At 43.2% G+C, this 19,713-nt stretch overlaps 1 protein-coding gene and 1 non-coding gene across 3 annotated transcripts in view; both read right to left on the reverse strand.

Annotated features, from left to right (window-relative positions):
• The window catches only part of Ube2l3 (ubiquitin conjugating enzyme E2 L3), a 42,419-nt gene that overhangs the window by 20,380 nt on the left and 2,326 nt on the right, over window positions 1-19,713 (reverse strand). For both annotated transcript variants that reach the window (XM_031363262.1, XM_031363263.1), the window contains exon 2: window positions 1,579-1,674. In XM_031363262.1, coding sequence (XP_031219122.1) covers window positions 1,579-1,674 — 96 coding nt within the window. The remainder of the gene's footprint in view (window positions 1-1,578; window positions 1,675-19,713) is intronic.
• On the reverse strand, window positions 4,256-4,362 carry LOC116086641. Its single transcript, XR_004117022.1, has one exon. It is a non-coding gene; the product is annotated as a U6 spliceosomal RNA (small nuclear RNA).

Raw genomic sequence — 19,713 nt, forward strand, 5'->3', positions numbered from 1 at the left:
GCAGTTTGTTGACAGTGACCTAAACGATGACTTTACCACTTAAAACCAGTTCATTCATTCCTCTCATTTTCCAGAGAACCATGGATCAGCCATTGACATTTTAGTAAAATACAATCTCAATTAGAAAAGGGACAGAGATGGATCAGATAGTTCTGGCTGTCCTACTTACTCTGACATGTCATACGGGCTAGAGCTATAGACACAGGCCAGATCCTAGTAGCTAAGGGCTTCCCAGCCACCCTCCCTGTGTGCTGAGCCCAACCACCTTCAAGCAATAAAACAAAAACAAAAAAACAGAAAAACACCTCAGAGGATTTATTTCAACATCTATTTTAAGTACCAATAAAAGGCAAGTCAGATACAGGGAAAGAGCCTGAGCAAAAGAGAAAAGAAAGAAAGAAAGAAAGAAAGAAAGAAAGAAAGAAAGAAAGAAAGAGAGAGAGAGAGAGAGAGAGAGAGAGAGAGAGAGAGAGAGAGAGAGAGAGAAGAAAGAAAGAAAGAAAGAAAGAAAGAAAGAAAGAAAGAGAGTATGGAAGAAAGTAGGAGAGCTTATTGATGTAGGTTAACGCTATAGGCTAAGGTGACTGCAAGTCTCCAATGTCCAAGTGAGGCTGTACACTGGACAAATCGACCACCTCTAGAGAGAAGGCGGGGGAGGGAGATGGGTAGAAATCTTTCACATATAATAAGCAACCTCATGTTAGAAGGGTCCCCAGAGATAAAACAGGAGAAAACGAGTTAGGAGAAATTAGTAGCAAGCCAGCAAGTATCAAAACTGATTACAGGCTTAAGGATTGGGACCCTGGCAAAGGGTCAAAGCTTCAGAAGGCAAACAAGTGTTAGATATGTGACCACTGAAAGGGAGCGTGTATTTGGAGAAACAGCAAGTGCATGCTGAAGTCAAGTACAGCTCAAATCCCAGAAAGAGAAGGGGATCAGAGAAGATGGAGGGAAAGACACAAAATCAAGAAGGTAATAGAACTAAACTAGTGTTCTTAGGAGGAAGCTGAGCCTGTGGAAGGTGTCCTTGAAGGATGTAGGGCTACTGGGGGCAGACTCTGGAGAAAAGCTTCTGGAAAGCCAGTGGAGGGAAGAACTGAGGCCGTTAGGCCTAGTGATTGGAGACAAGCCAAGGTACATACTAGAGTGTGGCACAAACAAAGCACAGGTGTCTGAAAGGCCAGTCACAGATGAAAATCCATAGAGAAAGCCAACCAAGGTCTAATGGGAAGCCAGCTCTATACCAAAGCAGACAGACAGGAGTCTCAGCCTTAGAAACAGGGCAAGTCATTCAAAAGCCAGGGGAATGGGCAACAAGAGGAGTAGATGCATACTCCTTTTCCTTTGTAAATAACTACAGATCTACAATTTTTAAACCCCAATGTAAAGCCAGGATTTTACTCAAGAGCACAAGGCCATACTCTACCCTGCTTGCCACCCTGTAGCTACTGCCCACCTCTGCCCATCTACGGTCTGCCCAGACTAGGAACTTACTGAGGAACACAGAGATATGGCCAGCAGTAGCAGCACACCACCTGAAAGAATAATCTAGTAAGAAGTGAAGTGTTCAATACTCACAGGAACAATAAGCCCTTGCCAAGTCAATAAATTAGCTTCATCAACCTGGATGTTACGGAAGTTTTTCATTCCACATTTGCGAATCTCTTCAAGCTCCTGTTGATTAACAAAGCATAAAGGGGTGTCAAAACAGGGAAAGCACCAAATATTCAGATCCCTCTTGACTCCCTTAAATTAAACCAGGTAACAGCATCACCAATAACAATATTTGCATGAGGACCAGAATACACTGCATCAGGTAAGGAAGCATGGAGCCAGGGTGGTCCCATCTGCGGTACCATTGCCTCTAAGACCCTTGCCCCATACCAAGCCAAGTCCCAATCTCAAGCAACCCACTTAACACAACGAGGGGAACCATGCTTCTACAGACATAACATCCCCTCTTTGTGCTCATCATACTATCTGTTTAAATACCCTCAGCAGAGCCAGGTGTGGTAGCTCACACTTGTAATTCCAATACTTGGGAGAATAATACAGATGAACTGATATGGGTTCAAGGCCAGCTTGGGCTGCAGGGTGAGACTTATGGGGTGGGGTTAGGGAAATAATTGAAAATAAACAAACTGCACAGGGTAAACATTCAACAGGGACCTACAGAGCTAACTACTTCCAGCACTAGCTATGTACAGGAAGTTGAGATAAAAATGAATGAGCCTGGGTCTAGAAGGCAAAGTAAAGGCAAATGGATACCCACAAACCTTTCCTGCCTAACACTTTAGTTGAAATTTCAGGACTCCACCCCAGGATGGGCACAGGCAAAGAGCACAACCAGCCAGTCTGGGATGAGGATGGAAACACAAAATCAGTACTGAGCCTCAGCTTCTTCAACTATCAACAACAGCATGGTAAGTCAAGGAGCTGGAAACTACATCATAACATCTAAAACTAAGAGGGTTCTCATAAACAACGGAGCAAATGTCCCTTCTCTGAGAAACAAGGACCACCATGACTAGGACTGTTTCAGAATTCGGTATAAGATGTCTTCACATTGTCTATCACTTGGTTTTCCACTGTGTATCAGCCCCATGTTTACCACCACTTCCCCAACACCAATGAACATACAGAAGGCATCTTAACCCAAGCCACCCAGAATATACCATGACTCATGCCCACACCTACATGGTCACATCCTCCAAGTTCCTGGCCTGCCACTCCCCCCCACCACCACCTCAATCAAGCCTCTCACAACCAATCAGATGATGGCCTCCCACACACCCAAGATGCCTTCTCAGCTACAACATAAACATTATCCCTGTCTCATCTACCAGGCTATATCTTCTCTGTCCCAGCTCACACATATATTCCTCTAATACAGGAAATTCCTCTCCTTATGCAGCCACAGTTCACGATGGCAAAGGCCACCCTATTGGCTCCTATGTCACTAAAACCAAAAGATCCTTTGCACCACACATTCCACAATGTGTAAGTTTGTAAGGCACAGTAGGGCTAGGAAAGCATGAAGGGGTAATTTTCCTGAGGCCTACCTCAGAATGAACTGAGAAGGAAGATCTATTGAAGGAATGTATGAAATGGGTGTCTCACATAGTGCTGCCTGTTTATCAACTGCAGGTGCCTACCATAAGCAACCTGGACCAACTCTGGATATTCTAGTCCAGCAAGTGTGGATAGAGCTTTCTGTTGTTGTATTTTTGTTGTGTTTTGTTTTTAGAGGCAAGGTCTCACTATGTAGCCTTAGCTGTCCTGGAACTTTCTCTGTAGAGCAGGCTGGACTTAAACTCAGAGATGTGCCTGTCTCTACATCTGTGCTGGGATTAAAGGTGTGGCCACCGCTGCTTAGGGAGCTTTAATACAGGAATTCAGTAAGTGACACAAGAAGGGAAAGGGTATTATCATGTTTAACCAGTCCACTTCTAAGAAAAGCCTAGCAATCTGCAAGCCCCTGATCTACACCAGGAGACAAGAAGGTGTGACAGCCTGACTGTTCTACAAAGAAAGCATCAAGAAAGCTGAGTGAATAACCTGCCAACTGCTGTCTTGCTCTTCCAGCTGATACTCAGAACTCATCAATTGTCTGGGCACTATGAAAGGGGCACACTCAAGAAGGGGAAGGTTTCACACTCCATTAACCACTATTCTTCAAAGAAAATACTCCAAATAGAAATTTGAAATCAAGACAACTAAAAAAGACAGTCAGGTGTGGTGGTGAATGCCTTTAGTATCAGCACTGGGGAGGCAGAAGCAGGCAGATCTTTGAGTTTAATGACAGCCTGCTGTACAGAGTGAGTTCCAGGACAGCCAGGGCTACACAGAGAAACTCCATCTCAACAACAACAACAACAAAAACAACAACAAAAAGATAACCAAGAAAGAAACAAACAACAAAGAAAATATTGAATATTTATAAAATAAAAAGAAAATTTAAAATAGCCTATACAAAAATCACACTTTGTAGCTTCAGAGCTCTCTATATTAACAAAATGAAGCTGGGCGGTGGCGCACGCCTTTAATCCCAGCACTTGGGAGGCAGAGGCTGGTGGATTTCTGAGTTCGAGGCCAGCCTGGTCTACAGAGTGAGTTCCAGGACAGCCAGGGCTATACAGAGAAACCCTGTCTTGAAAAAATAAAAAACAGTACAAACAGTAATATAAACATAAGGCAAATAAATTTCAAGAGAATTACAAAGACGGGAAAAGCTGGACTTAAGTTTTTTTTTTTTTTAAATATGGAACGCTTCACGAATTTTCGTGTCATCCTTGCGCAGGGGCCATGCTAATCTTCTCTGCATCGTTCTAATTTTAGTATACATGCTGCCGAAGCGAGCACTGGACTTAGTTTTAACGGGGCAAAAAAAACCCCAACATTGTTTAAGGACTTTAGGCTAGGTTGTAGAAGCTTAGCAGTAGAACGAGTGGCTGGCTGGCTGCACAAGACCTTATAGCATTCAATTCCAGCACTACAAAAATAGTAAGTAAATAAAAGGCATATAGTGCTTTCTGAGACTAGCCTAGCATCTACAAAGCCCTGAGTTCAATTTCTGCACCAACAGGGTAAATCACAACCAACTCTAACTACAACCCCAGGTCACCCAACACCTCCTGGACCTCTAGATACACAAACATACACACAGATCAAATACCCATACACATAAAATTAATATTTTAAAGTAAATTCAAAGTCAACCTAGGATACACAGGGAGTCTCAAAGCTAGCATGGAGTACATGATACTCTGTCTTGGGAAAAGGAAAACCTATGAAACTAATGCCTAGGTGCTGGAGGGTATTTCTCCGTGTCAAGATATCAAGTAGAAGATACCTGAACAAAGATAAAAGCCCCAAGCCTTCTGACCACAGAAGGAAGGGTGTCACCCAGTGAGCACTGAGCTGATGGCTCAGGAAGTCCAAAGTAGAGTGACCAGACATACTCTCTGTTGTCAGGTTAAGGTTCCCCAAAAAGGAAAGGCAACATCTTTTTGCATAATTTTAATCAACAAAGAACTGATTATAAAAAGAAGTGAAGGCAGACTTCTGTGAGTTGAAGGCCAGCCTGATCTACAGAGTGAGCTCCAGGACAGCCAGGGCTACACAAAGAAAACCTGTCTCGAAAAAAACCAAAAATAATAATAATAATAATTAAAAAAAAAAAAAAAGACGAAGTGAGAGAACTGTCACTTTCAGGGAAGGCTGGGTACCCTAATAGAAGAGCATCTCTCAATAGGGCATCAACAGGATCCAGAACAGGATCATGCATCTCAGCATTCTGAGTCCTGCACATAAAAGAGATGCCAGACATGGTGGCTACACACCCTACTGAAATTAATAACCTCTGTAGACCTAGCTGGGAACCACTGGCCCTAGAATGACCAGGATGCTAAAATCCCTGCATTGCCCAAGATGACGGAGGGCAAGAACTGCCTCCACCTTCACTAAGAAAAACTGAAGATCCACGGTGCTCATTCAGAGCTTCTATCTAAAGATCTAAGAGAGGGCAGTGCCCCTAAAACTGAGACTGGTCCTGATAATGAACTGGGAAAGGCATTCAGGAAACTCAAGTAAACGCAGAGGGTAAAGTTCAAAGGCTTTATTACAAATAATGAAGGAAAGGAATCAACTTAGAAAAGCTGGTGAGACAGTTCAGAGGCTAAGGGTGCTTGCCACTGAAATTTGGCAGCCTGAATTCACTCCTCCTGATACACAGGGTGGAAAGAGAGAAGAGCCTCCTGCTAACTGTCCTCTAACCTCCACTTCCACACTGTAGTGTGAGCACATACAAATGCACACACAGGCACATACAAATTATAGTTAAGTGGAATTTAAAAACAAAAGAAAACACAGAGCTGTAGCACACCTCTTTGAGAATAAAGTCTGAAAGGCTTAACCAAGAATGACAATGACATGAACTTACAAAACATACTTCCTCAAAAGGTTTATTTCGGTTCTGCTCAATACCAAAAGCAACCTGGGGTCAGCTGCTCAAAGCTGATGGTGCAATGCTGACAACCAAGAGATGAGCCAAGAGAAAGCAGAACCAGCCAACCCCTTCATCCCTTTTGCTGGAAGGCAAGAAGTACTCAGGGGAAAAAGCAGATGAGATCCCTCTTTGATTCCAGCTGCTCACAGCTTTGGAAGAAAGCCCTCCCCCACCCCACCCCCACCCCCCAAAAAAAACACACATTCTTTTCAGTTTCTCTGGGGTTTTTGTTTTTCTTTGTTTTGAGTAGTGCTAAAGATAAACCCAGGGCCTCGTCAGGTGTATTGGTGTACACTGTATTCCTAGCAAAAGGTCCAGGCAAGAGGATCACTGTAAATTTGAAGCCTGGGACACTATAACAAGTACACACACACACACACACACACACACCAGGGCCTCAGATGGGCTAGGCAAGCAAGTACTCTACCACTAAATTATAGCCTGTGATAAGTTTGAATGAGAATGGCCTCCATAGACTCATGTGTTTGAGTGCTTAATCCCTGTTGGTGGTTCTATTTGGGAAAGATTAGGAGGTATGGTCTTGTTGGAGGAGGTGTGCTCTTTTTTTTTTTTAAGATTTTATTTATTATTATAAATAAGTGCACTGTAGCTGTCTTCAGATGCACCAGAAGAGGGCATCAGAGTTCATTATGGGTAGTTGTGAGCCACCATGTGGTTGCTGGGATTTGAACTCATGACTTTTGGAAGAGCAGTTGGTGGGTGCTCTTACCTGCTGAGCCATCTCACCAGCCCAGAGGTGTGCTCTTGTTGGAGATGTCACTGGGGTCAAAAGCCCACACCAGTTTCTCTGTCTCTCTGCTTGCAACTTGTGGATCAGATGTGAGCTCTGAGCTACTTCTCCAGCACCATGCCTACCTGCCTGCCTGCCTGCCTGTCTGCCTGCCTGCCTGCCGCCATACTCCCTACCATGATAACAGCCTAGCCCTTGCTTCCTTTTTAAGTTGCCTTAGTCATGTGTTTCACCACAGCAATAGAACACTGACTAACATTGCCCCTTCATTCTACTTCCTAAGGGGAAATATCCATTTCTCAATGACAACCTCTCTCTTCTATAAAAGAAAATTGGATACACACAGGCCAACAGGAAGACTAAGTACAGATTGTGGCAGACAAAGTGTGGCAGAATCAGAGAGCTGGATCTGGATCTTCACAGGAACCAATTTCCCCAAGTTCTTAGAGGATTAGGGAAAATAGGAGACTACCTTACATGGCCAGCCATGGTGTACTTGTATTTTGTTTTCAGACAGAACCATCCAACTATATACATCTGTATTTTGGCACAGTGGCCCCCGCCACCCATTTTGCTGTTGTTGCTATTTTTGTTTAATGGGGATAGGAAAATTGTGTCCTATCATGGAGACCTGACTGTCAAACTCACAGAGATCACCTACCCCTGCTTACTCAGTATTGGGATTAAAGGTATAAAGGCAAACATCTGCACACCTGGCTAGAAGCATGCTCTTTTTTTTTTTTAAGATTTATTTATTATTATAATTAAGTACACTATAGCTGTCTTCAGACACACCAGAAGAGGGTGTCAGATCTCATTACAGGTGGTTGTGAGCCACCATGTGGTTGCTGGGATTTGAACTCAGGACCATTGGTAGAGCAGTCAGTGCTCTTACCTGCTGAGCCATCTCGCCAGCCCTAGAAGCATGCTCTTTGAAAAGGCAAAATCTTCTGTAATGGCTAATCTTGATAGTCAAATTGACTATCTGTAACTTACTAAGCTCCAAACAGCCAGGCACACCTGTGAGGGGTTTTTCTTGGTTGTATCATTTGAGATGGAAGACCTACCTTAAAACAAGGTCACCTGAGGTCAGAAAACCCACTGTAACTCTGGGGCCACACTTTCTGGTGGAAGTCCACACAAAAGGTCATGGAAGGGAGCTTTTGCTTTCTGTCTACTTGCCCCCACTCTCACTGGCAAATTTATCTGTCCTGACCCAGGCTTGGCTGTTGTTTGAACCTACTTCTTTGGGATTCCAACATAGATTGCCAACTGGCAGTTCTCTAAGCCTTCCTGAAACCTCAGCACCAGACTGGAATTGCTGAGACATTCAGTCTCTTGGATCTTGGCCTTTCCCTCAGGAGACAGCTGTTATTGGACTACACCAACCACAGCCTGTAAGCCACTCTAATAAATCCTTTACTAATCTATAGATATATATTAGTTCATCTATCAGTCCTTTCCTCAGAGAACTGTGAATAACATGTGTATTCCTATTGAGCTTGGCACATGGAAGCAACCAGAAGTCATTTCTACTGCAAGTCTGAGATCAGAGAAACTCAGAAATTTTTCTGAAAGGGGGCAGGGGTGGGTGGGGGATGACAGTGGTGGCACACACCTTTAGTCCCAGCGCTCAGGAGGCAGAGGCAAGTGGATCTCTATGAGTTCAAGACTAGGCTGGTCTACAGACTGAGTTCCAGGATAGCTAAAGCTACATGGTGAAACCTGGTCTTGAAAAACCTAAATAAATAAATAAATAAATAAATAAATGGAGGGGGGCCGGTCAGGACAGGATTTCTCTGTATAGCCCTGGCTGTCCTGGAACTCACTCAGTAGATCCTGGCTGGCCTGGAACACAGAGAGATCCGCCTGCCTCTGCCTAGGGTTAAAGGCATTTGACACCATGTCTAGCCTGATTTTTTTTTTTAAAGGAAGAAAGGAGAAAGAAAGAAAAAGAATCATAGGTCCAGCAGGATGATACAACAGATGAGAGCACTTGTTGCACAAGCCTGATGACCTGAGTCCAACCCCTGGAACCTACACCATCAAAGGATAAAAACAACCTTTAAAAGGTGTCACTGGCCTTCACACACATGCTGGGAGCCACTGTGCCCTACCTGCTCTTCCCGTTTCATACACACAATAGTAATAAATGGATTTTTTTAAAAGGGGGGTTGGAAAGATGACTCAGCAGTTAAGAACATTTGCTGCATCAGACATGACAGAGCAGACTTTAATCCCAGCACTGGGGAGGCAGAAGCAAGCAGATCTCTAAGTCTGAGGCCAGCCTGATATTATAAAGCAAGTTCCAGGACAGCCAGGTTTACACAGTGAAGCCCTGAATTAAAAAGAAAACATAAAGAAAAACATTTGCTGCTCCAGCAGAACTGGAGTTGGCTCCCGGCACCCTCATCAGGCAGTGCATGATCACCTGTATAAACTCCAGCTCCAGGGGAACTGACACCCTTACTGGCCTCCTCAAACTCCCTCACATATGCAGTACACACAAGCTCAGGCAGGCACATACACAGAAATAATAGTGTGTGTGTGAGATGGTGGGGAGAAGGGGGTGATGGGTGTGTGTGGGGGGATCTTATGTAGTACAGGATGACTGACTCCACTATGTGGCCTGAAGATGACCTTGCACTTCTGATCTTCCTGCCTCCTGACCTATGATTATAGATGTTTACCATACACCCAGTTTTATGTGACGCTGGGAATCAAACCAAGTGTTATGTGCATGCTAGAAAAGTACTCTACCAACCAGGCCCAGCCCTATAGTAAAAACTTTTTAAAATATAGCAATAATATAATTACATTTATTCACTTACTGTGCATGCATATATGTGAAGACCAGATGGCCTTAGGGAACTGATTTTCTCTCTCCACTATGCATACTCTTGGGGGTCAAATTCAGGTCAGGCACCTGCTTCTACTGACTGTGCCACCACACTGGCCCATACACTGAAAAGACTTCCTTACTCTACGTGTTTTGCCTGTATCTAGGTTTGAATGCCATGTTCATGCTTGATGCCAAAAAAGGCCAGAAAAGGACACTGAGTCCTCTGGAACAGTCTGAAGCTAACAGACAAGTGTGAGCACCAGGTGGATGCTTGGAAATTAATTCAGGTTCCCTGCAAGAGCAGCCAGTGCTCTCAGCTGCTGAACCTTCTCCCCAAGCTCTGAACATACGTTTTCAGCAACAGCTCATTCTGTGGCAGCAGCAAGTCCCTGTACTCTGAAGATTGTCATGAGCAACAAAATGAGAATACCCAATCCCTAACTATGTTCTTTAGCATTAAGGTTGGTTTTTTGAGACAGGGTTTCGCTGTATAGCCCTGGCTGTCAGGTGTGGAGACTTGCTTTGTCTACCAGGCTGACCTTGAACTCACAGATATCTGCCTGCCTTTACCTCCCAGGTGCTAGAATTAAAGCTGTGTGACACCAATGCAAAGCAAGTCTTAACTTTTTTTTTTTTTTTTTAGTATAGAATAGAGTTTATTCAGGACATGGGGAGGGGAGTACAGAGGGTAGTAGAGACAGAAGGGAAGTAGAGGCCGGCCATGAACACATGGGGGGGGGGGAGTTGGGGAGAGAGGGTAAGGAGCAGGAGCAAGAGAGCAAGAGCAAGTCTTAACTTTTTAATGTGTTCAGGTGCAGATGATCACAGTGGCTGTGAAAGCCAGAGGCATTGTGCTCCCCTGGAGCTGGAACTCACACAAGCAGTTGTAAGCTACCTTGTGCAGTTGCTGGAAATCAAAGTTAGGACCTCTTTTTTTTCTTTTCTTTTTTTTTCTTTCTTTCTTTTTTTCCTTTGGTTTTTCAAGACAGGGTTTCTCTGTATAGTCCTGGCTGTCCTGAAACTCACTCTGTAGACCAGGCTGGAACCTGGAACCCAGAAATCCGCCTGCCTCTGCCTCCCAAGTGCTGGGATTAAAGGCATGCATCACCACTGCCCGGCTCAAGTCTGATCCTCTTAAAGAGGACCACTGGGCATCTCTCCAGCCTAATACTAATTTTTACAGATTTCAGCCAGAGATAGGGGGTAGGAATGATAGCAAATGCCTTTAATCCCAGCACTCGGGAAGGCAGAGGCAGGTGGCTCTCTGAGTTCGAGACTAGACTGGTTTACATGAGACTTCCAGGACAGCCAGGGCCATACAGAGACACCCTCAGAAAGAAAAAAGAAAGTAGAAAAAAGAAAAAGAAAAAAGAAAGAGAAAACAGTAACAAACATATATTAAAGATTTCTTTAAACTGTTATTTTTGAGATGATAATTTAATCACATTTTCCTCTTCCCTTTTCTCCCTCCAAATCCTCCCATATGCCTCTCCCTGCTCTCCTTCAAAGGATTTATTTTTCTATGCATATTTACATGAATCTGCATAAGTTTATGTACTATGTGTGCAGAAGAACCAATGGAAAAAAGAAGAAGACATCAGATCCCCTGGGACTAGAGCTACAGATGACTGTGAGCCACCACATGGGTGCTGGGAATAAGATATGAGTCCTCTGGAAGAGCAGCCAGTGCTTTAATCCCAGCACTTAGGAGGCAGAGGCAGGCAGATTTCTGGGTTCAGGGCAAGCCTGGTCTACAGAGTGAGTTCCAGGACAGCCAGGGCTATACAGAGAAACCCTGTCTCGGGGGGGGAAAAAAAAAACACATGCCAAGAAAAAGGCAGGAAGGATAGAGATGGCCAGTCATGACAACACTCTCACTGTTAACAATATGCAGCACATAAGATGTTATCACAGATTTACACCCCAGAATGAGAGCAAGGCAGGCACAAATGTGCCATTCTATAGAGAGAAAGCAAAGTCTTGGAGAAGTCCAAATCACAAAATTCTCATAAAGCAGGTCCAGAGCTGGACCAAGGCCAGGCCAGGCCAGGAAAGCCCTTCTACAGTTATCACAGCTGCATAAAGCAGTGGGCTATGCTGATTAACACTTTCATTAGAAATGAATAGAATAGCCAGGCAGTGGCGGCACACGCCCTTAATCCCAGCACTTGGGAGGCAGAGGCAGGCAGATTTCTGAGTTCGAGGCCAGCCTGGTCTACAGTGTGAGTTCCAGGTCAGCCAAGGCTACATAGAGAAACCCTGTCTTGAAAAGCAAAAAATAAATAAATAAATAAAAGAATGCTTTAATGTAAATCTCACTTCAATTAATTCTCAGCAAATGGGAGAGAATGACTCATGCCCACATGGCATCTTCCATGGATTAAGCTGTATATTTACACATAATTATTATTACAACTAACATACACAACTATTATCACAATTCTATGAGGCCATTTCATTGTCTTCTTTGTAAGTATGAGAATACCCACAAGGTCTCAAAGAAACAAAACAAATGAGTTAAAAGCACAAATCAACATATAATGTAGGTCCCTGCTACTCTATCATTTGCCTCAGGTTAATCTAAGAGAATATAACTGAAGACAGCTACAACATATGATTAAAGGAAAATGCTGCCTACACATCCCCTGGGCAAGCCCAGTCAGGGCCCTAGATCCACTGCTTCTCATAAGCCTAGCTCCTGGAATGTGTCTGTCTTCATCTGAACAAGGGTGTGCCTAACATTGCTGACCTACATTACAATACAGACTCCAGAGTCCAGCAACCCAACTAAACTGAGAGAGCTCAAGGACTAAGACACCATCTAAACTGTGCTGACAACAAAGAACAAGAAACCAGAAACCCCCAGCACTTGGGAGGCAGAGGCAGGCGGATTTCTGAGTTCGAGGCCATCCTGGTCTGTGCAGAGTGAGTTCCAGGACAGCCAAGGCTATACAGAGAAACCCTGTCTCGAAAAAACCAAAAACAAACAAACAAAAGAAACCAGAAATTGCCTATGTCATGCATGGTAAGAGCTGGAAGAGTAGGTCTGTAGTGGAGTGCTAGAGGCGGGGAGGGCAGGTTCACAAGAACTACTGTCATGAAGCAAGGAGTTACCACCTTACAAAGAGCTCAGGCTATTAGCCTTCTGAGTTATACTGTCTTCTCCCACTAGTGACAAGAGTCAGGCAGTGTCCCTATGCAGAAATAAACAGATCCTACCAATAAGTGCTGGCTTTGACAATAGTGTCTGCTTTTGTTAAATGGGCGCCTGCTGGGTAAGCAGCTATCAAAACTACTGCTGAACTATGCTAAGGTAGAAGCAAAATCTCGTAAAATAATGAAGGACAACATCAACAATACAGACCTGCTGGGCAGTGGTGGCGAATGCCTTTAATCCCAGTACTTGGGAAGCAAGAGGCAGGCAGATTTCTGAGTTTAAGGTCAGCCTGATCTACAGAGTGAGTTCCAGGACAGCTAGGGCTACACAGAGAAACCCTGTCTCAAAAAACAAAACAAAACAAACAGAACAAACAAAAACAATACAGACCTAGAACTGCTAAATTTGTGACAAGAACTAGGGTGTAGCTCAGATTCTTGTCTGGCACACATGGAATTACCCCTAAAACGGTTTTTAAAAAATTAAGTGAATCCAAACTACTATCTGCCCCCTAGAACCCAAGAATAGCCACCCAAACAACAGGAGCAGAGTCTAGAGCAGAACAGGCAGACAGTGAATTTGACTCTAAAGTTCTTTTCAGCTCCATCTTTGAATTAAGGCCATCAGCATCTGCTCTCCAAGGTCCCTCAGGGTACTAGAATCTTAAAAGAGATTTGGAGGTTAGGGAGGAAGACAGTTGCCTTAATGGCTAAGAGAACTTGTTGCTTTCCCAGAGGACCAGGGTGCAGTTTTCAGCACCCACATGGTGGCTCAAAATCATCAGTAATTCCAGCTCCAGGAGATTTGACACCTCTTCTGACCTCCTCTGGTACCAGACATGAATACGGTGCACATATATACATGTAGGCAAAATATTTGAACATACAAATTTTAAAAATAAAGACTTTATATGTTATGACATTTTATGTGCTATATATTTTATGTTTGCTTGAATGTACCTCTGTGCACCGCATTTGGGATTCACTGGGATTAGAATGGGTTGACTGTAAACCAATCAATGTGGGTGCTTGTCGGTGCTGTTTCCTCTGCTAGAGCAACAAGTGCTCTTAACCAATGAGCCAATTATCCAGCCCCTCTTTGTTTTATTTCCAAAAACAGACTGTTTGGGAGAAAATCTTTGGAGGGAGGGGCAGGGTCTCACTGTGTAGTTTGGGCTGGCCTGGAACTCTCCAAACAGCAAGCTTCAGGTTCTGGTTCAATGGGATACCTTGTCTCAAAGGGAAAGAGTGGACTGACAAAGCAACACACTGGTGTTCTCTCTTCCCCAACCTCTCTCACTCTCTCCTCTACACACACACCTAGGTGTGTACCACCAACACACACACACATTCACTGCAAACACACAAAAGGAAAAAAGGGACACTCATACACAGGATAAGAGAGAAACCAAGACACACTTTAGTTCAGAGATCTCTTCCAGTTTTGAGAAGCAAACAGCTGGGTGTGGTAGTGCACACTGTTATTTTCCCAGCACTTGGGAGGCAGAGGCAGGCAATTTCTGTGATTTGAGGCCAGCCTGATCTCCACAGTGAGACCATACTCCACATGCCCAGTGTAGTTTCACTTTTATTAATGATATCTTTAATATCTTAGTATATGACAGATACTCTGCTAATACTTAATTTATCTTAATTCACTGAACCTACACACAGATGGAGTAACTTAAGGCAGAAGTTAACTTACTCAGGACCACTTGGCTAAAATGTGACAAGCACAAGACTCAAAATTGAGAACTTTAGCTCTCAGTCACCAAGTGGTTTAGTCTAGCCCTCACTAATATGATAAAGGAGAGTCTCAGTTTCCCTTTTATCCACCCACCCATACCCTCCCAGTACTTCTAGGGTTGCAACTGAAACCTAAAGGCTATGAGGCAGCTCTGCTACCTGTCAATAAGTCCATCTGCATCACCTGTAACATCTCTTCCAGAGGCTAGCTGGAAAACTTGGCCAAGACTACTCCCCACAAAAAGGGGGGGAGGGGAGGCACCCCCATGCTATCCAGCCAACCCTAGGGTAAAACCAGGCCAGTTCCTCAGGGCTGCTGGAAAGCACCTACTGGGCTGGCCTAACTAAAATCTAAGGAGGGGACAAGACAATATCAGAAGTGGGCGGTCTGCTTAGAAAGCTAATAAAAGTTTCTGGAGCTCCTTTGGGCAGTTCTCAGAACTACTGCCCATAACCACTCTGGGAGAAGAAGGATTCAGCTTTACTGGTCTATATTCTAAACAGGCCAACGCTAGCTAGAAGAAAAATATTCAGTTCCACAAGAATTTCTCTCCAACTACTGAAATTTTATTCAATTGTTAAAAGGACTTGGCTATAAGCCACCAACTCCTCAGTGGTGGAGGCTGGAGTATCTCTCCCTGCAGGGCATGCTACCACTGAGTTGGCAAGAAATTGGGTACCCAATGGACAGATGGAATTTCTGAGAGCTAGATGCATACCATTTTCATAACTCATTTATCAGGGCCCATATTGGGTACCCCTTAAGCAGATTCTCAAAGGACAAGAAGTCACTCTGATACAGAAAAGATAAAAACACATCATACTGAAGTGTATGGCTCCCTGGGAAAGTGCCTGCCTAGCATGCTTAAGGCCCTGGGTTGGATTCCTTGTACATCAAAAAAGGGAAATAAAGGTCAGTAATACAGCTCAGTGATAGCATTACAAGGTCCTAGGTAGATAGATCCCTGATGCTGCAGGGAGTGGGAATAATAGGTGTGGGGGACACCAATCAAAAAATCCAGAGTTGGAGCTAAAAAGATGATGATGGCTCAGCAGCACTGGTTCCAGGGGACCAGAGTTTGATTTTCAGAACACAAGGTGGCTTAACATTGCCACCTAGTTCTTGGGGATCAGACACTTTCTTCTGGCTTCTGTGGGTACACAGATGGTGCACAGGCAGATTCAGGTGAAACACCCATGTACATAATGAAATAGGTAGCCCAGTGTGGTGGTACACACCTTTAATCCCAGCACTCAGGAGGAAGAGACAGGCAGATCAATGAGTTCAAGGCCAGCCTAGTCTACAGAATGAGTTCCAGAACAGCCAGGACCACAGAGAGAAACCCCATCCCAAAAATTTTAATAAATAAAATAAGCAAATGGAAGGGTGGGAGTGGGTATATAGTTTAGTGGTAGAACACTTACCTACCATGCACTCTGGGTATTCAGATAGAGGACAGACAGACAGACACACACACACTCCCAGTATCACTAAGAATGGCTAAATTAGTCTCAATTTACTTAGTCTCAATTTTTTTTTTTTTTTGGATTTTTCGAGACAGGGTTTCTCTGTGTAGCCCTGGCTTTCCTGGAACTCACTCTGTAGACCAGGCTGGCCTCGAACTCAGAAATCCACCTGCCTGCCTATGCCTCCCAAGTGCTGGGATTAAAGGCGTGCACCACCACATCCGGTTTACTTAGTCTCAATTTACTGGAATACATAATCTTAGGATAAAAATTGCAAACACCGGGGCTGGAGAGAAGGCTCATCAGTTAAGGGCACTGACTGTTCTTTCAGAGTACCTAGGTTCAATTCTCAGCACCCACATAGCAGCTCACAACTATGTGTAACATCCTCATACATACATATATGCGGCAAAACATTAATGCACACAAAAAGGAACACATTTTTTAAATGCAAAGGAAGGGTTATAACTCAATGTAACAAGGTTTCGTAAGCACTGGAATTCAATCCCCAGCACCAAAAAAGGCACCTGACAAGAGGGCTCAACAACACACCTGTTTACCATTAAGCCTGACCTAAGTTTGACCCCCAAACCCAAAATGGGAGAACCAACTCCCAAAACTTGTTCTCTGATTTCTACATGTGTGTACCACTTATTCAAAAACACCATGCATCACACACTACGAATAAAAAATACTTTTCTCAATTTAAAAATCTCAAAATCCATTCCCAAAATGGATTCAAGCCATTTATGATGGCTTATCATGTATAACATCATGTAAAAAACTTCCTACAGGTTGGGCAGTGATGGGCGGTAGTGGGCAACTTTAATTCCAGTGCTTGGGAGGCAGAGTCAGGCCAGTCACTGAATTCGAGGCCAGCCTGGTCTACAAAGTGAGTTCCAGAACAACTAGAGATTCATTGAGTAATCCAGTCTTGGGGGGGAAAGGAAAAAGAAGAAAGAGAGGAAGAAAGGAAGGAAAGAAGGGAGGGAAGGAAAGAGGAAAAGGAGGAAGGAGGGAGGAAGGAAGGAAACCTGCCCTTCCCTCACTCTTCACCTCTTTTCTTTTTTTTGAACTGGAGTCTCACACACACTAAGTTGGAAGTTAGCCTGGAGCTCCCACTGATCTTCCTGCCTCAAGCTCTTTAATAGCTACATAAAAATACCATCACACCTAGCTCTCCCTTCACCCCTTAAAACAATTACCAGTCCTGTCATTGCTCTATAGTTAATTACCAAGCTGGGAGGATATAATCCTGTATTCAAGAGCAAAATAGTTTACTGCTTAGTACAATAAATTCCAAGGAATGAGTTGTTATTGAATAACTCCTGTGTCCTGGTACATGCTTACAAGACTGAGGAAGTACACCAATGTGGAGTTTGGAGTGAACACTACTTCAAAAGCACTCTAAAAATGCTACAAATCTCAGTTCCTTGGCTCCACTATTATACAATAAAAACTAACAAAATGTTACCTTTCCTACCTGTAAGTCCACAAAATTCTATGAGAAAAGCCTGTGGGAAGCTACTCAATGGGAGGACCCTAGGGAAGATGTAGTGAGGCTGCAAACAAATGATTATTAGCCCAATCAATTTCTAGAGTTTTTGTTTTGGGCTTTGTAGCTATTTCCCTATTCTTGACTGAAGCACCATCTAGGTGTTGCTTTCACTGCTGAATTAGCTGCTTTGCAAATTAAAATATATTTAAAGCTTTGTTAACATTGTAAATCTTTTTTGCTAATGTTTTTTAAATTTAAGACTTTCTCAAAACTCCCCTCTGGAGAGATGACTCAAGAATTTTAACACTTGTTCTTGCAGAAGACCCAAGTTCAATTTCCAGCACTAGCATGACTGTTCACAATAATTCCAGTTCCAGGAGGCCTCCCTCCCTCCCTCTTCCTTCCTTCCTTCCTTCCTTCCTTCCTTTCTTTCTCTCTCTCTTTCTTTCTTCCTTTCTTTCTCTCTTTTTTAAGACAGTGTCTCCATATAGTCCTGGATGAACTGGAACTTGTTTTGTAGACCAGGCTGGCTTTGAACAACAGAGATCCACCTGCCTCTGCCTCCAGAGTGTTGGGATTAAAGACAAGTGCCATCATACCCAGCAACACCCTCTCTGACATCTGGTAGAACTTGAAAAGGCAATAAGTAGATATACATGCATTCAAAATACTCATGCACATAATGTAAATAAATCTAAAAAATAAAAATTTAAGCTTCCTCAAATTCATTTTTCCTAAAATAACTTCTCAACTACATTTATATATAGGTATAGATATAAGTATGTAAACTTTGCTTTTATTACTCTTGTATTATACTATCTGTTAACAATCCACCATTATAAAGAATTATCTAAAGGACTAAAGAAATGGTTCATTGTTTAAGAGTATTAGCTAGTCTTCAAGGATTCAATTCCATGTACCCACATAATGGATACAAATACTAGGTTCAACTCCCTGTACCCACATGGTGGCTCAACACCAACTGTCTGCAACTCCAGTCCCTGGGATCCACTGGCACCAGGGAAGTACATGATACAGAGACAATCACCCAGGAAAAACACTAATAACACAAGCACTCGGGAAGAGGAGGCAGGCAGATAAGATGTCTGTGAATTTGAGGATAGCCTGGTCTATATAGTGAGTTCCAGGATAGCCAGAACTACATAGTAAAACCCTGTTTCAGAAAAGCCAAAAAATACTTGATAATAACAACAATAATAATAAACAACAAACACAACCAAACTTTCAATTTTTTACCACAGGAAATTCCTTTATAAAGTACTGGGATACTGTTAATCAACCAGTAGCTTTGTTTGTTACAAGATCTCATGGAGGCCAGGCTAGCCTCAAATGCATTATGTAGCCTTGAATTCCTGATCTTTGTCTCTAGCTCTCTCTCTCAAGTGCTGGGGTAACAGGTGTTGTTCTACCATGCCCAGCTTGTTTTTTAATTTTTGCTCTGCAGTTATCCAAATTTAAACTCTCAAAGCCAATGACCATCAATACATAAACAGAATTTCCTAATGAACTTAAAGAATCTAGATCCACAACTTTAAAAAATGTATCTATTCTTCTATGGAGACGATCTGACAAAGAATGTAGGTTTTCACACTTGGAGCCACGGAGCCTCAGTGCATCATCTCACCTCACCATGGTCTACTACTCCTTAGTTACCACTCTGCCAATCTAGGCTGCAGAGATGGCTCAATGGTTAAGAGCACTGGAACTCTTCCAGAGGACCCAGGTTCAATTTCCAGCAACCACAGGGTGGCTCACAATTGTCTGTAACTCCAGTTCCAAGGGATCTGACATCCTCATACAGACACACATGCAGACAACACCAAACCACATACAATAAAAAAATAAGTCATTTAAAATTAAAACTCTTCCAATCTATCTAAACTCAAACTGCCTCATATGCAAAAATTATGACAATAGACTAATTTTGAGTATTGAAAACAAAAAAGAACTTAAGTAAAATAAGCTTGAATTCTTATGTACTCATACTTTTTCCTGAACTCAAATTTTATAAAACAATTTTAAAACTGTGATTCCCCTCCTAGATATCTGACAGGACCTTCCAAAATAGATCAACGGGGCTAGACCAGGGGGATACCAGAATGAAATATGTCAGCTAGTCCTGGTGAGTCATTCCTGTAATTCTAGCAGACAGGAGACTGAGGCAGGAGAATCACTTTGAATTTGAAGTCATCCTGGGATGCAGAGCAAAACCTTGTCTCAAAAAA

Source organism: Mastomys coucha, unplaced genomic scaffold (genome assembly GCF_008632895.1).
Source record: "Mastomys coucha isolate ucsf_1 unplaced genomic scaffold, UCSF_Mcou_1 pScaffold12, whole genome shotgun sequence".
Taxonomy (NCBI): domain Eukaryota; kingdom Metazoa; phylum Chordata; class Mammalia; order Rodentia; family Muridae; genus Mastomys; species Mastomys coucha.